At 41.5% G+C, this 19,636-nt stretch overlaps 4 protein-coding genes across 4 annotated transcripts; 3 read left to right on the forward strand and 1 right to left on the reverse strand.

Annotated features, from left to right (window-relative positions):
* The first annotated feature begins 8,072 nt into the window (after nt 1–8,072).
* LOC121776815 (beta-D-glucosyl crocetin beta-1,6-glucosyltransferase-like) lies at nt 8,073–9,347 on the forward strand. Its single transcript, XM_042173978.1, has one exon. The coding sequence runs from the start codon at nt 8,076–8,078 to the stop codon at nt 9,345–9,347; it is 1,272 nt and encodes a 423-aa protein (XP_042029912.1). The 5' UTR covers nt 8,073–8,075.
* Nucleotides 9,348–14,393: 5,046 nt separating this feature from the next.
* On the reverse strand, nt 14,394–16,493 carry LOC121776816. Its single transcript, XM_042173979.1, has one exon. It carries the CDS (start codon nt 16,491–16,493, stop codon nt 14,394–14,396), a length of 2,100 nt encoding a protein of 699 aa, XP_042029913.1.
* A 1,011-nt stretch (nt 16,494–17,504) lies between these two features.
* Nucleotides 17,505–17,840, forward strand: LOC121776817 (putative disease resistance protein RGA3). The gene has a single exon (XM_042173980.1). The coding sequence runs from the start codon at nt 17,505–17,507 to the stop codon at nt 17,838–17,840; it is 336 nt and encodes a 111-aa protein (XP_042029914.1).
* Nucleotides 17,841–17,866: 26 nt separating this feature from the next.
* On the forward strand, nt 17,867–19,026 carry LOC121776818 (putative disease resistance protein RGA1). The gene is made up of 3 exons (XM_042173981.1): nt 17,867–18,076; nt 18,130–18,679; nt 18,776–19,026. Exons 1-3 carry the CDS (start codon nt 17,867–17,869, stop codon nt 19,024–19,026), a joined length of 1,011 nt encoding a protein of 336 aa, XP_042029915.1.
* The last annotated feature ends 610 nt before the right edge of the window (nt 19,027–19,636 follow it).

A 19,636-nucleotide genomic window follows, 5' to 3' on the forward strand; every position in this document is an offset into this window, starting at 1 on the left:
TACGTACGTATGTAAATATTTTATAAAAAATTGCTTTTCATTGAAGAATACCATTACGGTATTCCAGATCGGACCAAATATGAGAGTGACTTTTTCTATCCCACCTCAAAAGTAAATATAAATATCTAAAAACTACCATTATCATTTAAAAAACAAATAGTCAATTCTCAATCAACTCAATTCAACTTGCTTTTCTTCCTTGCGGGTTCATTGTTTTGCTCGTTGTTGAGAGTCTTGTTCAACATACCATTCACCTGCCTCGCATAATCTGTTATGAAGTTAGGAGTCACATTGATGTAATTATTCATGTAGGACATGCACCTTTCTTTGGCAGTGTTAACGGTGCAAAGAGCATGGTCTTGCAATACCTCCCCCTCAAAATCTGCCAAATCTTCACTCTAATTCCTTGAAGATCAGTAGTCTTTAAATTGGTAGGGTGACCCATATAAGTCTCCATGTGTCTCATCAGGAATATTATCGAGTCATTAGTGGTGTAGGTTGTCTTCCAGGGCAAGTCCAGTAGGTGCGTTTTACGCTCCTTGATTATGACTTCAAACAGTTTGTGAAGTCCCTTTGATTTGAGATAAAAACCAAAAAAATCCCTCTGCAAGAATGTCAAGGCTTTGCAAGCTCTCTATTTCAGGCTGGAATAATATGTAAATAATTTCAAGAATTAAATGCATTGCATGCTGGAATGCCAAAGTAAACACAATCTCAAAGGGTTGGTTTGAGAATGCTCACACAACAACTTTACCCTACTTTGCCAATATACAATGTGGCAATATCAACAAATGTAAAGTGTCAATGATTAAATGCAACCACAAACTGGAAGTCTATGTCAACACAATTTGAAATCAAATGTTAACACAATAAATGGGGAAATGAATTATTGGAAAGTGGACTTCACTTTTATGTATTGGTTTTTTATAAGAATGTGAGTCTAATAAATTAGATGAATGGCGGGTCCCCTAACCTAGAATGGAAAAAAAGTAAACTAGACTTCAAATACTAGAAACATGTCAAAATAGCAAAATGAAACACTATTTAACCGACGAGTAGAGTATTGTTTATTCTTTATAAAATTTCATGTACAAAATGTGACAAAGATTTCATAACTTATTTGGGAATACTCACACATGTACATATCTAATGCAAAATGTGGTTTGGGATCATGGTATATATATGTTTAGGTACGGTTGTACGTATGTAAGAGCATCCACATCCGTGCTCTTACCAACGAGCACGGATGTGGGCCCGGATCCACTTTTACTCTCTGCTCTTAAACAAGAGCACAACACCCACTTCCGTGCTCTTCCGCAAGGACATGCTCAAGGGTCCCACCATTCTATTATTCAATTTAAATAAAAACATTTTCACAATATTAAAATGCATTAAAAATAACCGGAATAATATTACAAATTACAAAAAAAAATTAAAAATTACAAAATTAAAACCCTAAAAATTAAAATTATCTTCATTAAAGTCTTAAAAATAAAAAATTACATAATTTAAATTCCAAAAATTAAAAATTACATAATTAAATTCATAAAATTAAAAAAATCCACTACTCGTGGCTGAATTTCGCCCAAATGGATAATGAATGTGTGCATTTATAGATGATTTTGGGATTAAATTTTTTTAAAAAAATCGCAAAAAAAATTTCAAAAAATGGTAATAAAATCTGTATATTTTTGTGAATCCAAAAATATATATTTTTTAATTTTTTGTATTATTTTCGATTTTTGTAAAAAAAGAAAAAAAAATGAAAATGCCAACGGCCAATAGAAACGCGCCACGTCGCCCTGCTCGCTGGCACGAACGTGCTCTTAGCTAATATATTACTAAGTATAAGCGGCAAGGAAGGGGTTTTGCACGTGTGTCATGTGCACGTGTCCCTCCTTTCAACAAGATTTATTGTTTCCCACTTTTGCAATAAATATTACTAAGTATAAGCGGCAAGAGAGGGGTCGAACCACAGAGACTAGGGACCTACTCGAGATCGATTCTATGACACAGGGTGGGTTGCTGTCACGCTTTACTAATGTGGGTTAAATTACAACTAAGGTCTGGACTGCTCAAGTCACAGAATTAACTTGATCAACTAAACTAGGCATGATAAGAACAACACATTACAAACGGATCAACTCAAGTAGAAAAATAGTACGACTGCGTAAAGTAATCAGGACCACTGAAAAGCATGTAAACATTATGGATCTAAACATCTAATCTACCAATTGCGAAAAGCATCCCAGAAACATGAATAAATATCATGATCAACATGAAAATAAACCAAAGCTTTATAAAACTAGAAATAAGTGGAGATCCAACGTCGGAGTCGTCAATTTTTCTGCCGAAACCATTAAATCTAACTAGAAAGCGAGGTGTGAAGGAGCTTCTAAGATGGAGGCGACAATTCCACCGTTGAAACGGCCAACACACTGTAAATCTACACTATAGTTTTAAAAACATGAAATAAAACGTAATCCCGACGTCGGAGTTGTCAATTCCTCCGTCGAAACTACGGAATTAAGCTAAGAAAGCGGTTAACTATCTAAACTAAGCTAAGATAGTGGTGGCGTTAAGCGTCTATGAGAGCTTCCTACCTAAACTACGATAGCGTTAAGCGTTGCCTTTTCATTGTGGAAAGCTTCTATTTATGGAGTAGCTTCAATTTCAACCCTAAAGCAACTTCTCGGCCAGTTTGACCATTTTACCCTTCCAATAATCGGAATTTGCTCGGTCAGTTTGCACCATCTACTTGATCCATCAAATACGTCTTCATGTGGTGAGCTCCTCTTGATCAACTTGCTCATCTCATGTCTTCATGTGGTGAGCTCCTCTTGATCAACTCAGTCATCTCATGTGGTAAACTTTACTTGATCAACTTGCTGGTTGTGCATGCTCCATTGCTTGTCCGCAACTGATCAACTTGACTTCGGTTCTGGCCATTTCTCGCTTCTTTTCCGAGTTGATCAAGTTGTTCATGCACTCTTCCGCCTCAGCACTTTTTAGCTCCTGCACACTCAAATTCACCACTTTTTCGCACATTATCGTTTATGTTAGTGTAATAAACCCCTATAAAACCATGCTTGTAACGAGCCCTATCAAACTAATCACACTTAAACCATGTTTGTCCTCAAGTATGAAAGAACAACAAGAAAAGGGCAAGTTACATGCATGAGTCTCTGACTGACTCCTAGAAATTAAATAGAATCAATAGATATTAACACAGACTGACTCATACAAGCAACACTTAAGCATATATTTACATCTCCATGTTTGAAACTGGTTCAACTTCTGGCAATATTCTCCACAAGCTTAAGGTCATTCCAAATATTTTGCAGTCTCAAATTCCTCCCTCCCCTTTTGTTCAGTCTGATCAGCCTATCAGTTCCTCAAGATAGCCCTTACTCTAACCAACTGTTGGATTCACTCGGTCACTCATTACTCACCTGAGATGTTAGGATCATTCACTCATTCATTTTGCCATACCAATGATGCTTGAGTTCCATAGGCACATGCTAGTTCCTTAAGGTCTTTCTTGAGGTTGTAATGGGGCCAGGGGTTATGATGTAAATAGGTAAGGATCCTATGGTTCTTAAGTTCATAAAAATCATCAACACAACGAAGGACATGTGAACTTGGGAGCAAAACCGGAGCAGCCTCCCTATTACATCTTCAAAAAGTCCCCAAAATTAAAGAAAATCCCTTAGCTATTTTGGCCTTATTCGTCTAACCTTTCCCACAGGGTCAAGATACATTTTTTTTCTCCGCTCTGTCTAAACTGACTATATATTTACTTTCTCTTTTTTTTGAGGGCCAGGTTACATTTTCTTCTGCCTTTTGTTTAACTATTTCTCTTTTTTTTCTCGCTCAGGTTATAACTTCCTACCCTTTTCTTTTTCTCTTCTCTTTTTTTCTTACCCGCTTGGCTGGTTAGCTGCTCTATTCTATCCCCTAACTCACATGGCATGGAGGCTCATGGTTTCAAAGGAGGATGAATTCGAAATGTAGGCTCAATATGGGGTAACTAAGGGATGCCCTTACAATGAGGCGGGTTCATATGATTCGAAAGAAAAAAAAGGGCCCAACTGGTTATTTCTTATTGCCTTTAGTCACTCACTAGCCTATGCCATTTCCCTCTCAGCATCAAGTGGCAGCCTCTATAATTTTTTTATTTAGTAGAAAGTGTTCTACTCTGGCTTATAACTCACATTTGGAGGGCTTCACAGTTGGCTAAAAATCTGGGCTCTTCCATCGTTCTCACGTCATTTAGACTGACTTCAACTTACTTTTAGAATGAGGGGTCTCACAATTTAACATGCTCTTTCTTCTTCATTCACTATCACTAAGGGTTTTATGCCTTTTGTTGCTGCCAGTTCATACATTTTTTCTTAATCACAACTGAACACACATACTTAACACACTCAACTGACTTAACTATCCTGCTAACTGGCCTATCAACTGATCAATTCAAGATTCAACATGCTTCATTCAATTTGATCCAGATAAATCAAGCACAGCAGACACCACACATAGTCAAGTCGAGCATATACTCCACACTACTCCCCCCCTCTCACTTTATCTTCGCTTGCCCTTAAGCTAACACGATAAAGTGGAAAAGAGTAGTAAGTGCTGCACTTTTAAAACATACAAAACCATATCAACAAACATAAACTTCTCACACTTAGACCGAATATCAGGCTAAGTGGGAGAAGACATCAACACTTACCAAAGAAAACACATAAACACAGACAAACTTCTCACACTTAGAATGGGCACCAAGCTAAGTGTGGTGAAGATAAGCAAGAAAAACAGACACACATATGTACACAAATTTAAAATACTTGGTCGTGGGGGGTCATTTCCTTAGTTCCTTTTGGAGTCGGTCTTCTTGGGGATGTTGGTGGTGCTTACCTTCTAGGTCCTCTTGCTGGTCATGGGGGTTGCATCTTTTTTATTTCCTAAATTGGAAGCTTCATCATTGGAATTCCTTGTCGGTCCCTTATACTCCTTTCTTGATCTGCGAAACTAAAACTTGAAATTTTTAAGCAAACTGGTAATGTGGATGTAAGATCCAAACTTATTTCCTAAACTTTTTTTTAAAAGTTTTTGGATTTTCTTAGAAAAACATTCACAAGAATTAACACTCGACTAAAAGTATTTACAAAATGAGCTTCTAAAGTATCCAAGGGCTATATAAATGCAACCAATAAACAAAAGATGGAGAGAACAAGAAAACTCCCTGGACTTGTTCACCCCTTAGGATGAACCGAAATGACAAAATGTGACTCTTATTATGGGACAGATGGAGTAATGAATTTATTTGTTTAATCTAATAAATTAGGTTTATGAATTTAATGAAATATAAAGATAGATTATACTCCCTCCGTCTTTCTATAGTAGATGTATTTCTTTTTGAAACGAGATTTAAGAAATTGTGTTAAAATTGAGTTAATTAAAGGAAGAAATAAAGTAGGAAACGAAAAAAGTAATGAGATTACGAGAGAATAAAGTAATAGAGAAGAAATATGTTTACTTTTTGCAAAAAAGAAATGATTCAACTATAATGTAATAACCAAAAAAAGAATATGACTCAACTACATATTTGGGACATGAGTATTTATTTATTTATTTATTTAACATATAGTCTATTAGCATTTTTTTATTTTTATGATTATGACTTCAATGTTTTGAATATTATAAATGGTATATTAATAATTTCATATTAATGGTTTTTTAGTATTGAATTGTACTCCTTCCATCGCACAAGAGTATGCACTATTTTTCTAATTCGCCCCACAAGAGTATGCACTATTTTTTTAATCTGCCCCACAAGAGTATATATTTTTTTAATTTTGTAAAGTATTTTTTCTCTAATTTGGTCAGACTCATTATCCACTTACAATAATATAATTACTTATTTTTTCTATCGCTATTACTTTACTAATTACTCCGTCCGTCCCCAAAGAATATGCACTTTGAGTTTGACATGAGTTTTAATGCAAAATTGGTAAAGAAAGAGAGAGGTAGAGAGAAAAAGTAAACAAAGTATTGTTAGTGGAGAATAGGTCTCACCTCATTAGAGTGCAAATAGTTTCTAAAATTGAAAAGTGTATATCCTTGTGGAACGGACTAAAAAGGAAAGAGTGCATATTATTGTGGGATGGAGGGAGTATACATCGAAACTCTGTCTAACTAAGAGTACATAACTCTCGTGGGATGAAGGGGTACTATGTATTGTCAAAATGCAAAAGTTTTTCGTAGTATATATCCAAAAATGTCCTAATCAATTGTCGTTATTGTTTTAATATAACTTTAAATATTATAATAGTAATTTAAACGTAAAATGCATAAATGGCTTTAATATTTTACTAATGTATATTACTCTTGTTCAATAGAATATGTCGAATTTCCTTTTTTGTCGGTCTCATAAAAATAGTCCATGTCTATTTATGAAAAAAAAAATTTCCTTCTCGTTTACTTTATTATTTGTGTACCACCAGCCAATACGTTATTAGTAGGGGTTTAATCATATACTCCTTTCATTTACTAAAAATATAAATTCTAAAAACGGTATGAGTTTTAATGCAAAATTGGTAAAGTAAAAAAAAAAGAAAAATAAATAAAAAAAAATTGATAAAATATGATAGAGGAGGAGAAAAATATAGGGAAATTAGTGTTAGTGGATTGTGTGTCCATTTTCTAAAATGAAAAGTTTCTATTTTTAAGAAATGGTTTTTAAATGAAAGAATTTTTATTTCTAGTAAATTGATGGAGTATATCTTTATTATATTATACTCCTCCGTTCCAAGGTAATTGTGTCGTATTCTATTTTTTATTGTCTCAAAGTAGTTAAGTCATTTACTTTTTTGGCAAAAATTTTATCTTCTCTTATACTTTATTCTTTTTTCATCTCTTTTATTTTATTTCATCTCTTACTGTACTCTTTTCACTTTTAACATTTAACACATCAATTTCTTAAGTATCGTGTCTAAAAAAATGCTTCACCTGTCTTGAATCGGGCTCATATTATATACTAGTATATATGAAAAAAGTAATACTTGTATCGTAAAAAATCATATACACTAGTCCAACCCATCATAAATTTAAAATAGCTAAAGGAATTAAAGGAAGTGATGTGAAAGAACTTGGAAAAGTAGAAAAAATCTTTGTTATGCATTTTAGCTACTCGTATATTTGAAATAAGTTTAACAATTTATGCAACATAGCAAAAGGAATTAAGGAAGTTTTCATTGGTCAAAATTTATAACTTAGGATAAATTTCATAATCAATTTTATTTTATAAGAGAACATTAATTGGAGCTCAAAACGGTACAGTACTTTATAAATGTGACTTTCAATACCTGATATAGTAATATTATATCACTAACTTCTTCCCCAAAGTTTGGTCAGCCATTTTCTTCTTTCATTATCTTTTGCAAATTTTCGATCCTCAAAATTTGTCCAACCCCTTCACATCATTCAGTTCCAGCAATTTAGCCTGCAATTATATTGACTTTGGAAGGGCTTAAAACTGTTATCATTAATTTTCAAAAAATTTATAAATAGAAAAAGATGAAAAAAATCTTGTTGGGGAGGGCTTAAGCCCTTCCATCCCTCCACATGTATCCGCCAATTCCACCCACCATATTATTTCAACTACTTTTCTTTTTCTTTTTTGTTTTATCAATTACGCATTAAAATTTGTACCGTTCCCAATTAACACATCTATGAGATGGATGAAGTATTTTTTTTACTAAACGGTTTTTTTCAATAATAGAAAACAAATAAAGACCCAACAAACAAGGTAATTTCAGCGATTCCCACTTAATTCTCTCGCAAGTTTTTGAACATTAAATATGGTTAGAAGATTTCCACATGGCGAAATGAAAAACAAAGTGCGAGAAAATATAGCGATTCGAAATCACAGCAATTAGCAAGATAACCCATTGAACAAGCTAAAACACTAAATCACCATATGTTAATACATACATAAAACCACATTGAATCTAGATTTAGATAGATAGATAGAGAGAGAAATGGCCTCAAACACGCCTAAGTTAAGAATCCTAATGTTCCCATGGATAGCCCACGGCCACCTCTTCCCCTTCCTCGAACTAGCCAAGAAGCTCTCTTCTAGAAACTTCCACATCCACTTTTGCTCCACACCGATCAACCTCGACTCCATCAAAACCAATTTGCCAAACTCGATCGAGCTAATCGAATTGAATCTCCCATCACTCCCCGATCTCCCACCGCACTACCACACAAACAAGAACGTCCCTCCCCACCTCATGCCCCTCCTCCTCCAGGCATTCCAGATGTCGGCGCCCGTGTTCACCGGCATCGTCGCCAGCCTCGACCCCGACTTGCTCATCTACGATGCGTTCCAACCGTGGGCCGCCAAGGCCGCCGCCACGTACAGCATCCCGGCCGTCTTCTTCTCCACCGCGAATTCGGCCTCGATGGCCTTCTTCCACCACATGTACACGCACAAGAACTGCGATTCTTTCCCGCATCAGGAGATTAGGCTAAGGGAATACGAGCTGAGGGATTTGATCGCGCAGAGCAAGTATATGGAGGAGGTTCAGGGCAAGGATGAAGGGTTTGCTTTCGGGGTTTTGAGGTTGTCGAGTGAGGTTGTGTTGGTGAAGAGCTGTGGTGGGATTGAGGACAAGTACGCGGAGTATCTCTCGAAATTGAGCGAGAGGAGGGTTTTGTTTACCGGCGTCTTGGTTGCGAAGCCGGAGAGGGAGGGTTTGGAGATCATGAAATGGTTGAAAGAGAGAAAGCCACGGTCGGTTCTCTACATTTCTTTTGGGAGTGAGAATTATTTATCTAAGGAGCAAATGGTGGAGATGGCAAAAGGGTTGGAGAAGACTAGTGTTGGCTTTATATGGGTGGCGCGGCCACCTGCCGTGGAGCTGCCGGAGGGGTTTGAGGAGAGGACGAAGAAAAGAGGGGTGGTGGTGAGGGAGTGGGTCCCGCAGGGGGCCATCTTGGCGGACGAGGGGGTGGGAGGGTTCGTGACGCACTGTGGGTGGGGCTCGGTTTCTGAGAGCGCGTGGTTTGGGGTTCCGGTGGTGGGGATGCCGTTGAAGTATGATCAGACGGTGAATGCCAGGATGGCGGTGGAGGCCGGGATTGGGGTGGAGGTGGCGAGGGAAGGGAACGGGGAGATTGAGGGTGGGGCGGTGGCGGAGGCGGTGGAGAAGGTGATGGGGGAGGGAGGGGAACTGTTTAGGAGGAGGGTTGGGGAGTGGAGGAAGAAGATGGAAGTAGAGGAAGTTGGGGCCATTGATCAAGTTGTTAAGGAGCTGTCAAGGTTATGTGCCAATAAATGATTGTTGGTTTGGTTAATTTTATTTCATAGTATAGTAAAGCATTAGGCTTTGGCATTATAATAAGGATTAGGGTTATCTATGTGTTTGCACTTTTTTGTTGTGTTTTTATTTATTTTCAGTTTTACTAGGTCGAGGCTGAATAAAATTTTTATTCCAAATATATGTTGGATGATTTAGTTATAATGAATCTATTTATACTAATTTAAATGGAGAGTTGTAAGAAATGTTGGGTAGAAAAAAGTTAGTGGAATATGAGTTCTAACTGTATAAATTAGTTTTAAATAATATGTGAGTGAATGAGTTAGTGGAATGTAGACCTTTTTCCTATATATGTTAATTATGAATCGGGACCCTCCTTCGAGGATAGACCAAAATGGAAAAATGGGACTCCTATTCACGGACGGATGGAGTAGTTGTCAAATATTGAGAAATTAGTCAAGCCTTTATTGTGCTTCACAAGGATGTTAATGTAATGATTGTGTATATGATTGCAACACACTAGATTTTAGGGTATCTTTTATATTGACTTAAAGACATTCATATAAATGATAAAATCTCTAATGATTCCAAATTTATGTGATGAATAAGAATAGTATGACACAACATAGTTTGTTTGATGACTAAAAGTTTCGATAGCTCATGGCCTTACTGCAGTTTCTTCCATTGTTCATGTCCTGAGATTTCAGTAATGACTTTTTATACCGTTGGGCTAGTCAATTAGTTTCAGTTCATATGTATATAATTTGTTAGTGAATAAACTATTTGAGCCAATATTAAAGACCAAATGTACTGACACTGTTAGGCCGATATTTGATTGTATTTGATATGCTTAAGGCATCTTGTAGAGTAGTTTAGTGAATGTGCATATTATGTCATAAACCTAATCAACTATATAATGACTAATTTAAGATCAATATATAGTTTTAAATGTCCACTAGCTTTGGATTTTCAATACTTGAAGCTGTGCCTGTGTATTGTTGTTCTATTATTTTCTTAGCTATATGCCTCAAATTTAAATTCTGAACATTTTTATTAGAAGAGGGAGGGGGAGAGAGAGCTACATCCTACCGGAGTTATATCTACGTATCGATTTTGAGTGGCGCAACCATTCCCTTCACACCATCTTAGATTGAATCTTGCGTCAAGTTAGTACTCCCTCTATCCCAACTAAGTTGAGTCATAACTTTTGGGCATATGTAGATTAAGCTATTGTGTTGAAAAGTAGGAGAGATGAATAAATTAAGAAAGCTAAGAGAGAGTGAAATATGTGATGGAAATGACTCAACTTAGTTGGGACATCCAAAAAAGGAAAATGACTCAACTTAGTTGGGACATCCAAAAAAGGAATACAACTCAACTTAGTTGGGACAAAGGGAGTATATCATTTTTCATTTTCTGTTGAGGGAATTCTTTTTTTTATCAATAAAACAAGTTTTAATATCATCTTAGTATACCCTAGTGTTGTAACATGGATTTTCTTATCTTATGTGTTGTGGATTCTGCAAAGTTTCATAAAACTCTTTCTTATCAACTCTGATTCAACGTTTTATTTGCCAGTTACGTTAGACAAGTAGATATTCACTGATTAAAGAAGAGTTCTGATACAAATACGTGATATATCTTTCAAGCATTTCATAAAAAAAAAGCAAGAATAGAAAATCATATTTCTCTTTCCTTTAGTTTATCAAGTTCCTTTCCTTTAGTTTATGAAGTCTTCTTAAATTTTCATAGGTTTAGTTATTTTAATGGAGTTAGAAGGATTCAAGTCCATAACAAGCTCAATCCCCTTTTCCTATTTATTGTACATATTTAGGAGTTGGTTTAAATCACTGAAAATAACTTCGTAGAAAACATATATACCCAAATCGTAAATTGTTCCATCACCATTTCTTTGCATTCTCTTATTGAACTATTATACCAGGAATCGTTCCTGCATCGGATCAGAGTACGTGTGGATATCGTGGTGAATTTAACTTCAGGATCTGACCAAATCGTGGAAACACACAACACAACAAAAAGTAAATTCTCTTAACTGCTGGGTTTAACCGGTCAACATACATTATTGTTAGAGTCTAAATCTGTATTTTATTTTAGCGGTATATCATTAGATGGTGACATGAATTCCTAACAATATATGGGCTTTCTTTTATATGTTTCAAGAATTTTGAGAAGATATCGATACATCCGATTGATTCTAATTGTAAAAACGTACATAATTCTCCAATTATAATCATGTATAGAAAAAAAGATTGAAAAAGAAGAACATGTTGTTAGCGGAGTAAAGGCAGAACGTTGAGTTGGGCACGAGATGTACCCCTTTGGTTGTAATCACCACACGCACACAAGCTCACAATAATGTTTGTAGGGAAATTTGCGGACTTTATTGATAGAATTCAAGAATCAAAAGACAATCCTCACTACGGAGGCCTACGACAAATCCGTCGTCCAAAACAAGTGATCACTAACTAGATAATTATTCTTGCTAGCGTCTCTCTACTTATAGACTATGGATATAACAAGAAATAATCGAATCACAATAAAATAGGAACAAACTAACAAACTAATAAACTAGCCGCTTCCCTTTGCCTTCTCTTTCTTCCTTATTTCTCTCCGCAGACCGTGCCTGCCGCATCTGCTTCCTCATTCTTCTCCATCGGCCAAACTACCTCCCGATTTCCTCGGCGGTAGACCCTCCATGCCCCTGCCGTATCAACTGCCCCATCCGTCGAAACAGCCTTGTCCGCAAGGCTGAAAAAAGGAAATTGGCCTTGCACGTCCGCCACGTCCATCCATGTGGACTCATCGTCGTCCATCCCTTGCCACTTGATGAGGACTTGGCTGTGTGCCTCGTCATCCCGCTGGTCAGTTCGGGTGTCCAGCACTTTTTCGGGCAGAAAGGGAGGGTCGTTTCCGCCCAGGCCTTCGGGCAGATTGGCCTCTGCCGGGGCCTCCCCTACGGCCCGTTTGAGCAGCGAGACGTGGAACACGGGGTGTATGCGTGTCGTCTCGGGGAGCTGAAGGCGATAGGCTGTTGCCCCGATGCGGGACTCTATTCAAAATGGCCCGAAGAAACGAGGCGCCATCTTCCTATTGCGGGAGGAAAACAGGGTGGATTGCCGGTGTGGTCGGAACCGGACATAGACCATCTCCCCTACGGCAAACTCCACATCCCGTCGTTTCCTGTTGGCCGAGGCCGTCATTCGGTCCTGTGCCCGCCGGAGGTGATGACGCAATAATTCCAGCACTTCATCGCGGGAGCGAAGTGTGTCGACGACTGCTTGTGCTCGAATTTCCCCGGGAAGGAATGAGTGCAACGTAGGAGGGGGTCGCCCGTAGACCACCTCAAAAGGTGTCATCCCCGAGGCGGAGTGAACGCTGGTGTTATAGCAGTACTCCGCCCAAGCCAGCCATTTATTCCATTGCTTTGGTCGGTCCGACGAGAAACAACGCAAGTATGTCTGCAAGCATCTGTTTAGTACCTCGGTTTGGCCGTCTGTTTCCGGGTGATAAGCAGAGCTCATCTTTAGTTTAGTTCCTGTGGCGCGGAAAAGCTCCTTCCAGAACGAGCTCAAAAATATGGGGTCTCGATCGGATACGATGGACCGGGGTATACCGTGGAGGCGAACGACCTCGTTGGTAAACAGCTCTGCTACTTGTCTGGCCGTGAATGGGTGCCGTAATCCGATGAAGTGCCCATACTTGGATAGTCGGTCGACGACCACGAAGATGCAATCAAATCCTCCTGCTCGAGGTAAACCCGAAACGAAGTCCATGCTTACATCCTCCCAAACCCGAGCTGGAATTGGGAGTGGCTGCAGCAGGCCCGCTGGCGATCTTGTGTCGGACTTGTGCCTCTGGCACGTCGCACATGCTGCGACGAAATTGGAGACTCTCTTCATCATTCCCGGCCAATAGACATTGGAGGCCAACCGGCGATAGGTGCGGTATGCCCCCGAATGCCCCCCTGTTGGCGTCACGTGGAACTCGGCGAGGAGCCTAGGTATCCACGGGGAGTGGGGAGGGACGACGATCCGTCCTTTGTAGAAGAGGGTGCCGTGCACCAGCTCGTAGTGTCGGGCGGCTGGTCGGCCTGCCTCGAGGGCCGTCTTGATGCCTAGGAGTGTGGGGTCCGCGGCTAAATCGCTCTGGACGGTCGACCATTCCGGCCAAGCTGGGAGGGACAAAGCCGAGAGCTCCACGGGCTCGTCGTCCCGCCGGGAGAGGGCATCGGCCGCCCGGTTCAGCTTTCCCTCCTTATAGACGATTGTGAAGTCGTATCCTAGTAGCTTCGCCGCCCAATTTTGTTGAGCCGGGGTCGCCAAGGGGTGGGCTAAGAGTTGCCGCAGGCTGCGTTGGTCGGTGTGGACCACAAACCGGCGGCCTAGCAAGTATGGCCGCCAATGATGAATGGCGAGCACGAGAGCCATAAGTTCCTTCTCGTATGCGGATTTGGTTAACCTGTGGCCGGCCAGGTTCTTGCTGAAGTATGCAATTGGTTGACGATCTTGCATTAGGACCGCTCCTAGGCCGCGACCCGAGGCATCGCACTCGATCACGAATTCTTTGGAAAAATCTGGCATTTTGAGGAGGGGGGCTGATGTCAAAGCCGTCTTGAGTGCCTCAAATGCAGCGGCTGCCGCCGGTGGCCATGCCCATGGTCGCTTCGGGGTCGCGGATTGCGGCTTTTTTAATAGTTCCGTGAGGGGCGCTGCAATTTTGCCGTAATCCCGGATGAAACGGCGGTAATACCCGGTTAGGCCAAGGAAACCGCGCACGCCCTTCAGTGAAAACGGGGTGGGCCAACGGAGGACTGCTGAGATCTTGGCCGGGTCCATCTTAACGCCTTCGAAGGACACGATGTGGCCTAAATATTCGACGATGGCGCGGCTCAGGAGGCACTTCTTTGCGTTCACCACGAGTGAGTGAGCCTGCAGGGCCGTGAAAACCAAGTGAAGGTGGCGTAGATGGTCGGGCCACGAGGTACTGTAGACGAGGATATCGTCAAAGAAAACCAACACGTACTTCCGCAATGCCGGCCTGAAAATATCATTCATGAGGCTCTGGAAGGTAGCCGGGGCGTTGGTGAGGCCGAATGGCATGACCAAGAACTCGTAATGGCCGGAGTGGGTTCGGAAAGCAGTTTTTGGGACGTCCTCGGTCGCCACCCCGGATTTGGTGATATCCCGCCTTCAAGTCGATCTTGCTGAACCAACGGGCCCCATGTAGCTCGTCCAGCAGTTCCTGTATCACCGGAATAGGGTACTTGTCCGGAACCGTTCGTTTGTTGAACTCCCGGTAGTCCACGCAGAATCTCCAAGAGCCATCCTTTTTGCGAACGAGGAGTACCGGGCTGGAGAATGGACTCGTGCTGGGCTGAATTACGCCTGACTCCAGCATTTCTGCCACGAGTTTTTCCATTTCGTCTTTCTGTAGATGATTGTAACTATATGGACGAACGGAGACGGGTTCCGTACCGTGTAGAAGTGGTATTTTGTGGTCAATCTGGCGGCGGGGCGGTAGGTTGGACGCGGATTCCGTGATCGCGGGGAATTGCTTGATCAGCTGCCGTAATTGGTCGGTGGCCTTGGCCGACAGGGCCGGGTCGATGCCGAAAGGGGATGCCGACGGCGTGGTGTCGATGGAGTGGAGGATCCAACCGCAGTCGCCGTCCTCCAAGCGACGGAGGTCCCCGGTGGAGCAGGCCCGCCGCATGAGTGATGGGTTTCCCTTAAGGGCCACAGGTCTGCCGTGGACCGAGAAATCCATGGAGGAGTGTTGCCAATTGACCAAGACGTACCCCAGGGAGGCGAGCCATGACACTCCCAAAATGATATCGATGTTGCGAAGGGGGAACACATAGCAAGATATGGTGAAGTCCTCGTTTGCCATTGTAACCGTGACCCCTTTGCAGATTCCAGCCGCACGCCGCGTGGAGCCGTCCCCTAGAACGACGGAGTAGGGAGACGTTGGGGTGATCCGCAGTTGGAGCTGTTGGGCGCATTGCTCGGAGATGAAACAGTAGTTTGCCCCGCTATCCACCATTATCTTGACCTGCTGCTGCCCCACATGGCCGAACAATTTCATGGTATTTGCCGTGTCCAGGCCATGTAGGGATAGGACGGAGAGCTCCGGTTTACTTGCATCTTCCAGCTCCTCCTCGAGGTCCAGGTCCTCAGTTGGCAGCTCGTCGTCGTCGCAGATGAGGACATTGAGGGTCTTGGGCGGGCACTTGTGAGTCGGGCTAAACTTGAGGCCGCACTTGACACAGGTGCCGGCCGCGATATGCCGCCTATATTCTTCCGGGGAGATATTCCGGAAGCGTTTGGATAGTGGCCGGGACGAGCCTGTGGAAGGGAGCGGCGAGGGCGCGCTTGAGTGACCGGTGGTCGACGGGCGACGCTGGTGCCCGGTGTATGGTTGCGACACCGTGTGGGAGGGGGCAGGGGCTGTCCTCTGAGGTTGCTGTGATGCGAGCACATCTATGTCCAATGCCAACTCGACAGCATCTTCATAAGATGTGATCTTTGCGGCCTTCATCTGGAGGCGCACCTCCGGCCGGAGGGCCGCCATGAAGAAACCGAGGTACTGGTGGCAGGCTATATCTGGTACCTGAGCGAGGCGTGCCTCGAATGCCGCTACATATTCTGCGAGGGAGCCCGTGTGCCGGACTGCTGCAAAGGCCTCGTACTCGTCCAGGGCCCCATTTCCCCCGAAACGCTTCATCAACTCACGAGCAAACCGGGCCCAGGAGAGGTCTGGATTCCGTCTCCGCAGAAGCTGATACCAGGGGAGGGCGGCGCCAGCCAGCGCCACCATGGCTACTCCCACCCGCTTCTCGGGCGCCGTATCCGAAATCAGGAAGTATTGCTCCGCCCTTGCCAGCCATGCGAGGGCGTCGGTGCCGTCAAACGTCGGCATAGGGGATGGGGACTGGTTGCCAGTGGAAACCGAATTTGATTCCCGGTTCTCGGAGGAAGCCTCGTCCTCCGGAGGGGCCTTGGTACCGGGGGTGAGGGACGCGAATCCCGCGCGTACTTCGGCCAACAAGGAGTCGAGCTTGGACTCCAATGATGTGACCCGTTCGTTGAGTTCCTCGTTTGCCTTCTCCACCGCGTCAAGGCGAGAATCACCTCGAGAGTTCACCATCGTTCACCGCACCAATTGTTAGCGGAGTAAAGGCAGAACGTTGAGTTGGGCACGAGATGTACCCCTTTGGTTGTAATCACCACACGCACACAAGCTCACAATAATGTTTGTAGGGAAATTTGCGGACTTTATTGATAGAATTCAAGAATCAAAAGACAATCCTCACTACGGAGGCCTACGACAAATCCGTCGTCCAAAACAAGTGATCACTATCTAGATAATTATTCTTGCTAGCGTCTCTCTATTTATAGACTATGGATATAACAAGAAATAATCGAATCACAATAAAATAGGAACAAACTAACAAACTAATAAACTAGCCGCTTCCCTTTGCCTTCTCTTTCTTCCTTATTTCTCTCCGCAGACCGTGCCTGCCGCATCTGCTTCCTCATTCTTCTCCATCGGCCAAACTACCTCCCGATTTCCTCGGCGGTAGACCCTCCATGCCCCTGCCGTATCACATGTCTACTAGTTGAAGTTGAACAATGCTACTGTCGTTTAGTTGTTGTATGTTTGCTTTCTGCTAGATGCATTTGCTATGTACTGCAGAATATGCTGACCGTCTTTGATTTGAGCATTTACTGATGCATAAAAATAAAAACTGCCAACAACGTAACTCTGACCTACTAATTAATTTTGTTATGTTTGATTAATTCGGTATTTTCAACTAAAAACAAATATACTTTGTTCTTACTCGCATCATGTTAAGTAGCAATAATTGTAATTTAAAACTGCCTACATAATTGACAATTAAGCACATATTATATTGATATGTTTGGCAATGGCAGCTGGAAATCATGACACTTTCAACCATTAGATTCATTTGTCAGATGCTTGTTGTCATGATCTGATTCAAATAACCCTATTTCTTTTTATTGTTAGTGCTTCAGGTTATAAAAAATAATATGATGAGTGAGTATAACATATTATGAATAATCATCAACGAGTTACAAGCATTCATCTTCAGAAAGCATTGTCTCTTTTACTATAGATCTGTGTCTTTGTGAAACCATGGATGGAGGCGCTGCTGCAATCGAAGTTCTTGTCCAAAACCTGATCAGCTTTTTGAAGGAAGAGTACTCTCTACGTCGAGGTCTCAATGGAGATTCCCAACAGCTGCAAAGGACTTTGGGCATGATCCAAGCCTTCTTGATTGACGCTGAGAAGAAATCCATCACCCAAGATGCTGTCAAATTCTGGTTGAGAGAGCTTGAAGTTATGGCTTTCGATGCTGATAATGTCTTAGACGAACTCAGCTATCATCTTCTCCACAAAAAGGTGAAGAAAATGATGAAACGCAAGGATAGGGTAGCATCATACTTCTCTTCCTTTAGTCGCAGACAATAAAAAAAATCAATGCGGATTTTGAGACTATGAGCAAAAGGGGAATAGATCTTGGCCTTCAAAGGATAATTCTGAATGCACCTGCTGCTGTTACTACTCATACTTCCATCGAGACTAATTCGTTCAGTTGTGATCCAAACTTTGTTGGAAGAGATGATGATGTGCCTAAACTAGTTGACATGCTCACCCATATTCCCCAAGACCAGACCTTTACCACCGCTGCTCTTGTCGGAATGGGGGTATTGGGAAGACTACACTAACCAAGAAAGTCTTCAGTCTCGAAAACATAAAGGCTCGATTCAGATCACTTATTTGGGTTCATGTTTCTCAATCTTTTGATCCAATCCGTCTTTTCAACAAAATCTATTCAACGTTGACTTCAAATACTGGTGATAGAGTTGAGATCAAGGAAGTTATCCTGAAAAATCTTCAAGAAGCTCTCAAGTCTAAAACTTATCTTCTTGTTCTTGATGATGTCTGTAACGAAGATGTGTTGAAATGGAAAGACTTTATGAATTCCGTGGAGGGAGTTACATCTACCAAGGGAAATTGCATTATCATTACTACCAGGAAGGAAAATGTTGCTTCAATTGCTGATCCATTTCATGTTCATCCTTTAAAAGGCTTATCTGACAATGATTGTTGGTCCATAATCAAAGCAAATGCTTGTGATGGAAATGGAGAAGTTTCATCAAGATTTGAGAATATTGGAAGACAGATTGCAACAAGATGTCAGGGTTTGCCTTTAGCTACCAATGTAGTAGGGGGTGTGCTTCGCCGATGCAAGTCCGAACAAGAGTGGTGTTCCATCAAAGAAAACTGGCTCTCGGACGATGAAGGAGGTGAAAATATCTCAAAAATATTAAAATTGAGTTTTGATTATTTGCCTTCACCGTTAATCTAGAAGTGCTTTGCGTATTGTTCGATTTTCCCGAAAGGCCAGGAAATCGTGAAAGAGGAGCTGATTGAACTGTGGATGGCAGAAGGGTTTCTTCAACCAAGCCAAAGACATGATATGGAGTTCATGGGCGACATGTTTTATAATGTGCTTCTACAGAACTCATTGTTGCAAGTTGCAAAGATATATTATCTTGGAAGGGAATATTGTGTGATGCATAATCTTGTGCATGATCTTGCATCTTCCGGAAGAAGTTGCCAAGCATTTGCGAACATTACTCTTGGAAGGTGAAAGTTCTGGTACCATGTTCTCAAACTTCAAATGTCTACATAATTTAACTCTCGTCGGCTTAAGTTGTACAAAGCTGCCTGATTCAGTTAGGGACTTGATACATTTGAGAAATTTTAATATATCAAGTACAAAAATTGAAAACTTGCCTGAGTGGATTGGTGAACTCATCACTTGCAAACATTAAGAGCAACGATGTTAGAGAAACTGCCAAGTACACTGAAGTACTTGATTTACTTAAGAAATCTTTGTATATCGCCGTTTACAAAGTTACCTCCGGAGATTGGTAAATTAACTAGTCTTCAAACTCTGTGGCTATTTGAAGTGGGTATACAGAAGGGATACCAAATTGAAGAGCTAGGAAGTTTGAAGAATCTCAAAGAATCACTACAGATTTGGAATCTTGAAAGAGTTCGTGATAAGGAAGAGGCTATGAAAGAAAATATGTTGCAGAAATCAAACTTGTGGGAATTGGTGTTTGCGTGGTTCGATGGTAGAGAAGAGGTAAGAAATGATGAGAGTGTAATGGAAGGCCTCCAACCGCATGCAAATCTGAAGGTGTTGAAGATAAAAGGATTCAAAGGAAAAACATTTCCAACATGGTGTATGAAGA

The sequence above is a fragment of the Salvia splendens genome, chromosome 18 (assembly GCF_004379255.2).
Source record: "Salvia splendens isolate huo1 chromosome 18, SspV2, whole genome shotgun sequence".
Taxonomy (NCBI): Eukaryota; Viridiplantae; Streptophyta; class Magnoliopsida; order Lamiales; family Lamiaceae; genus Salvia; species Salvia splendens.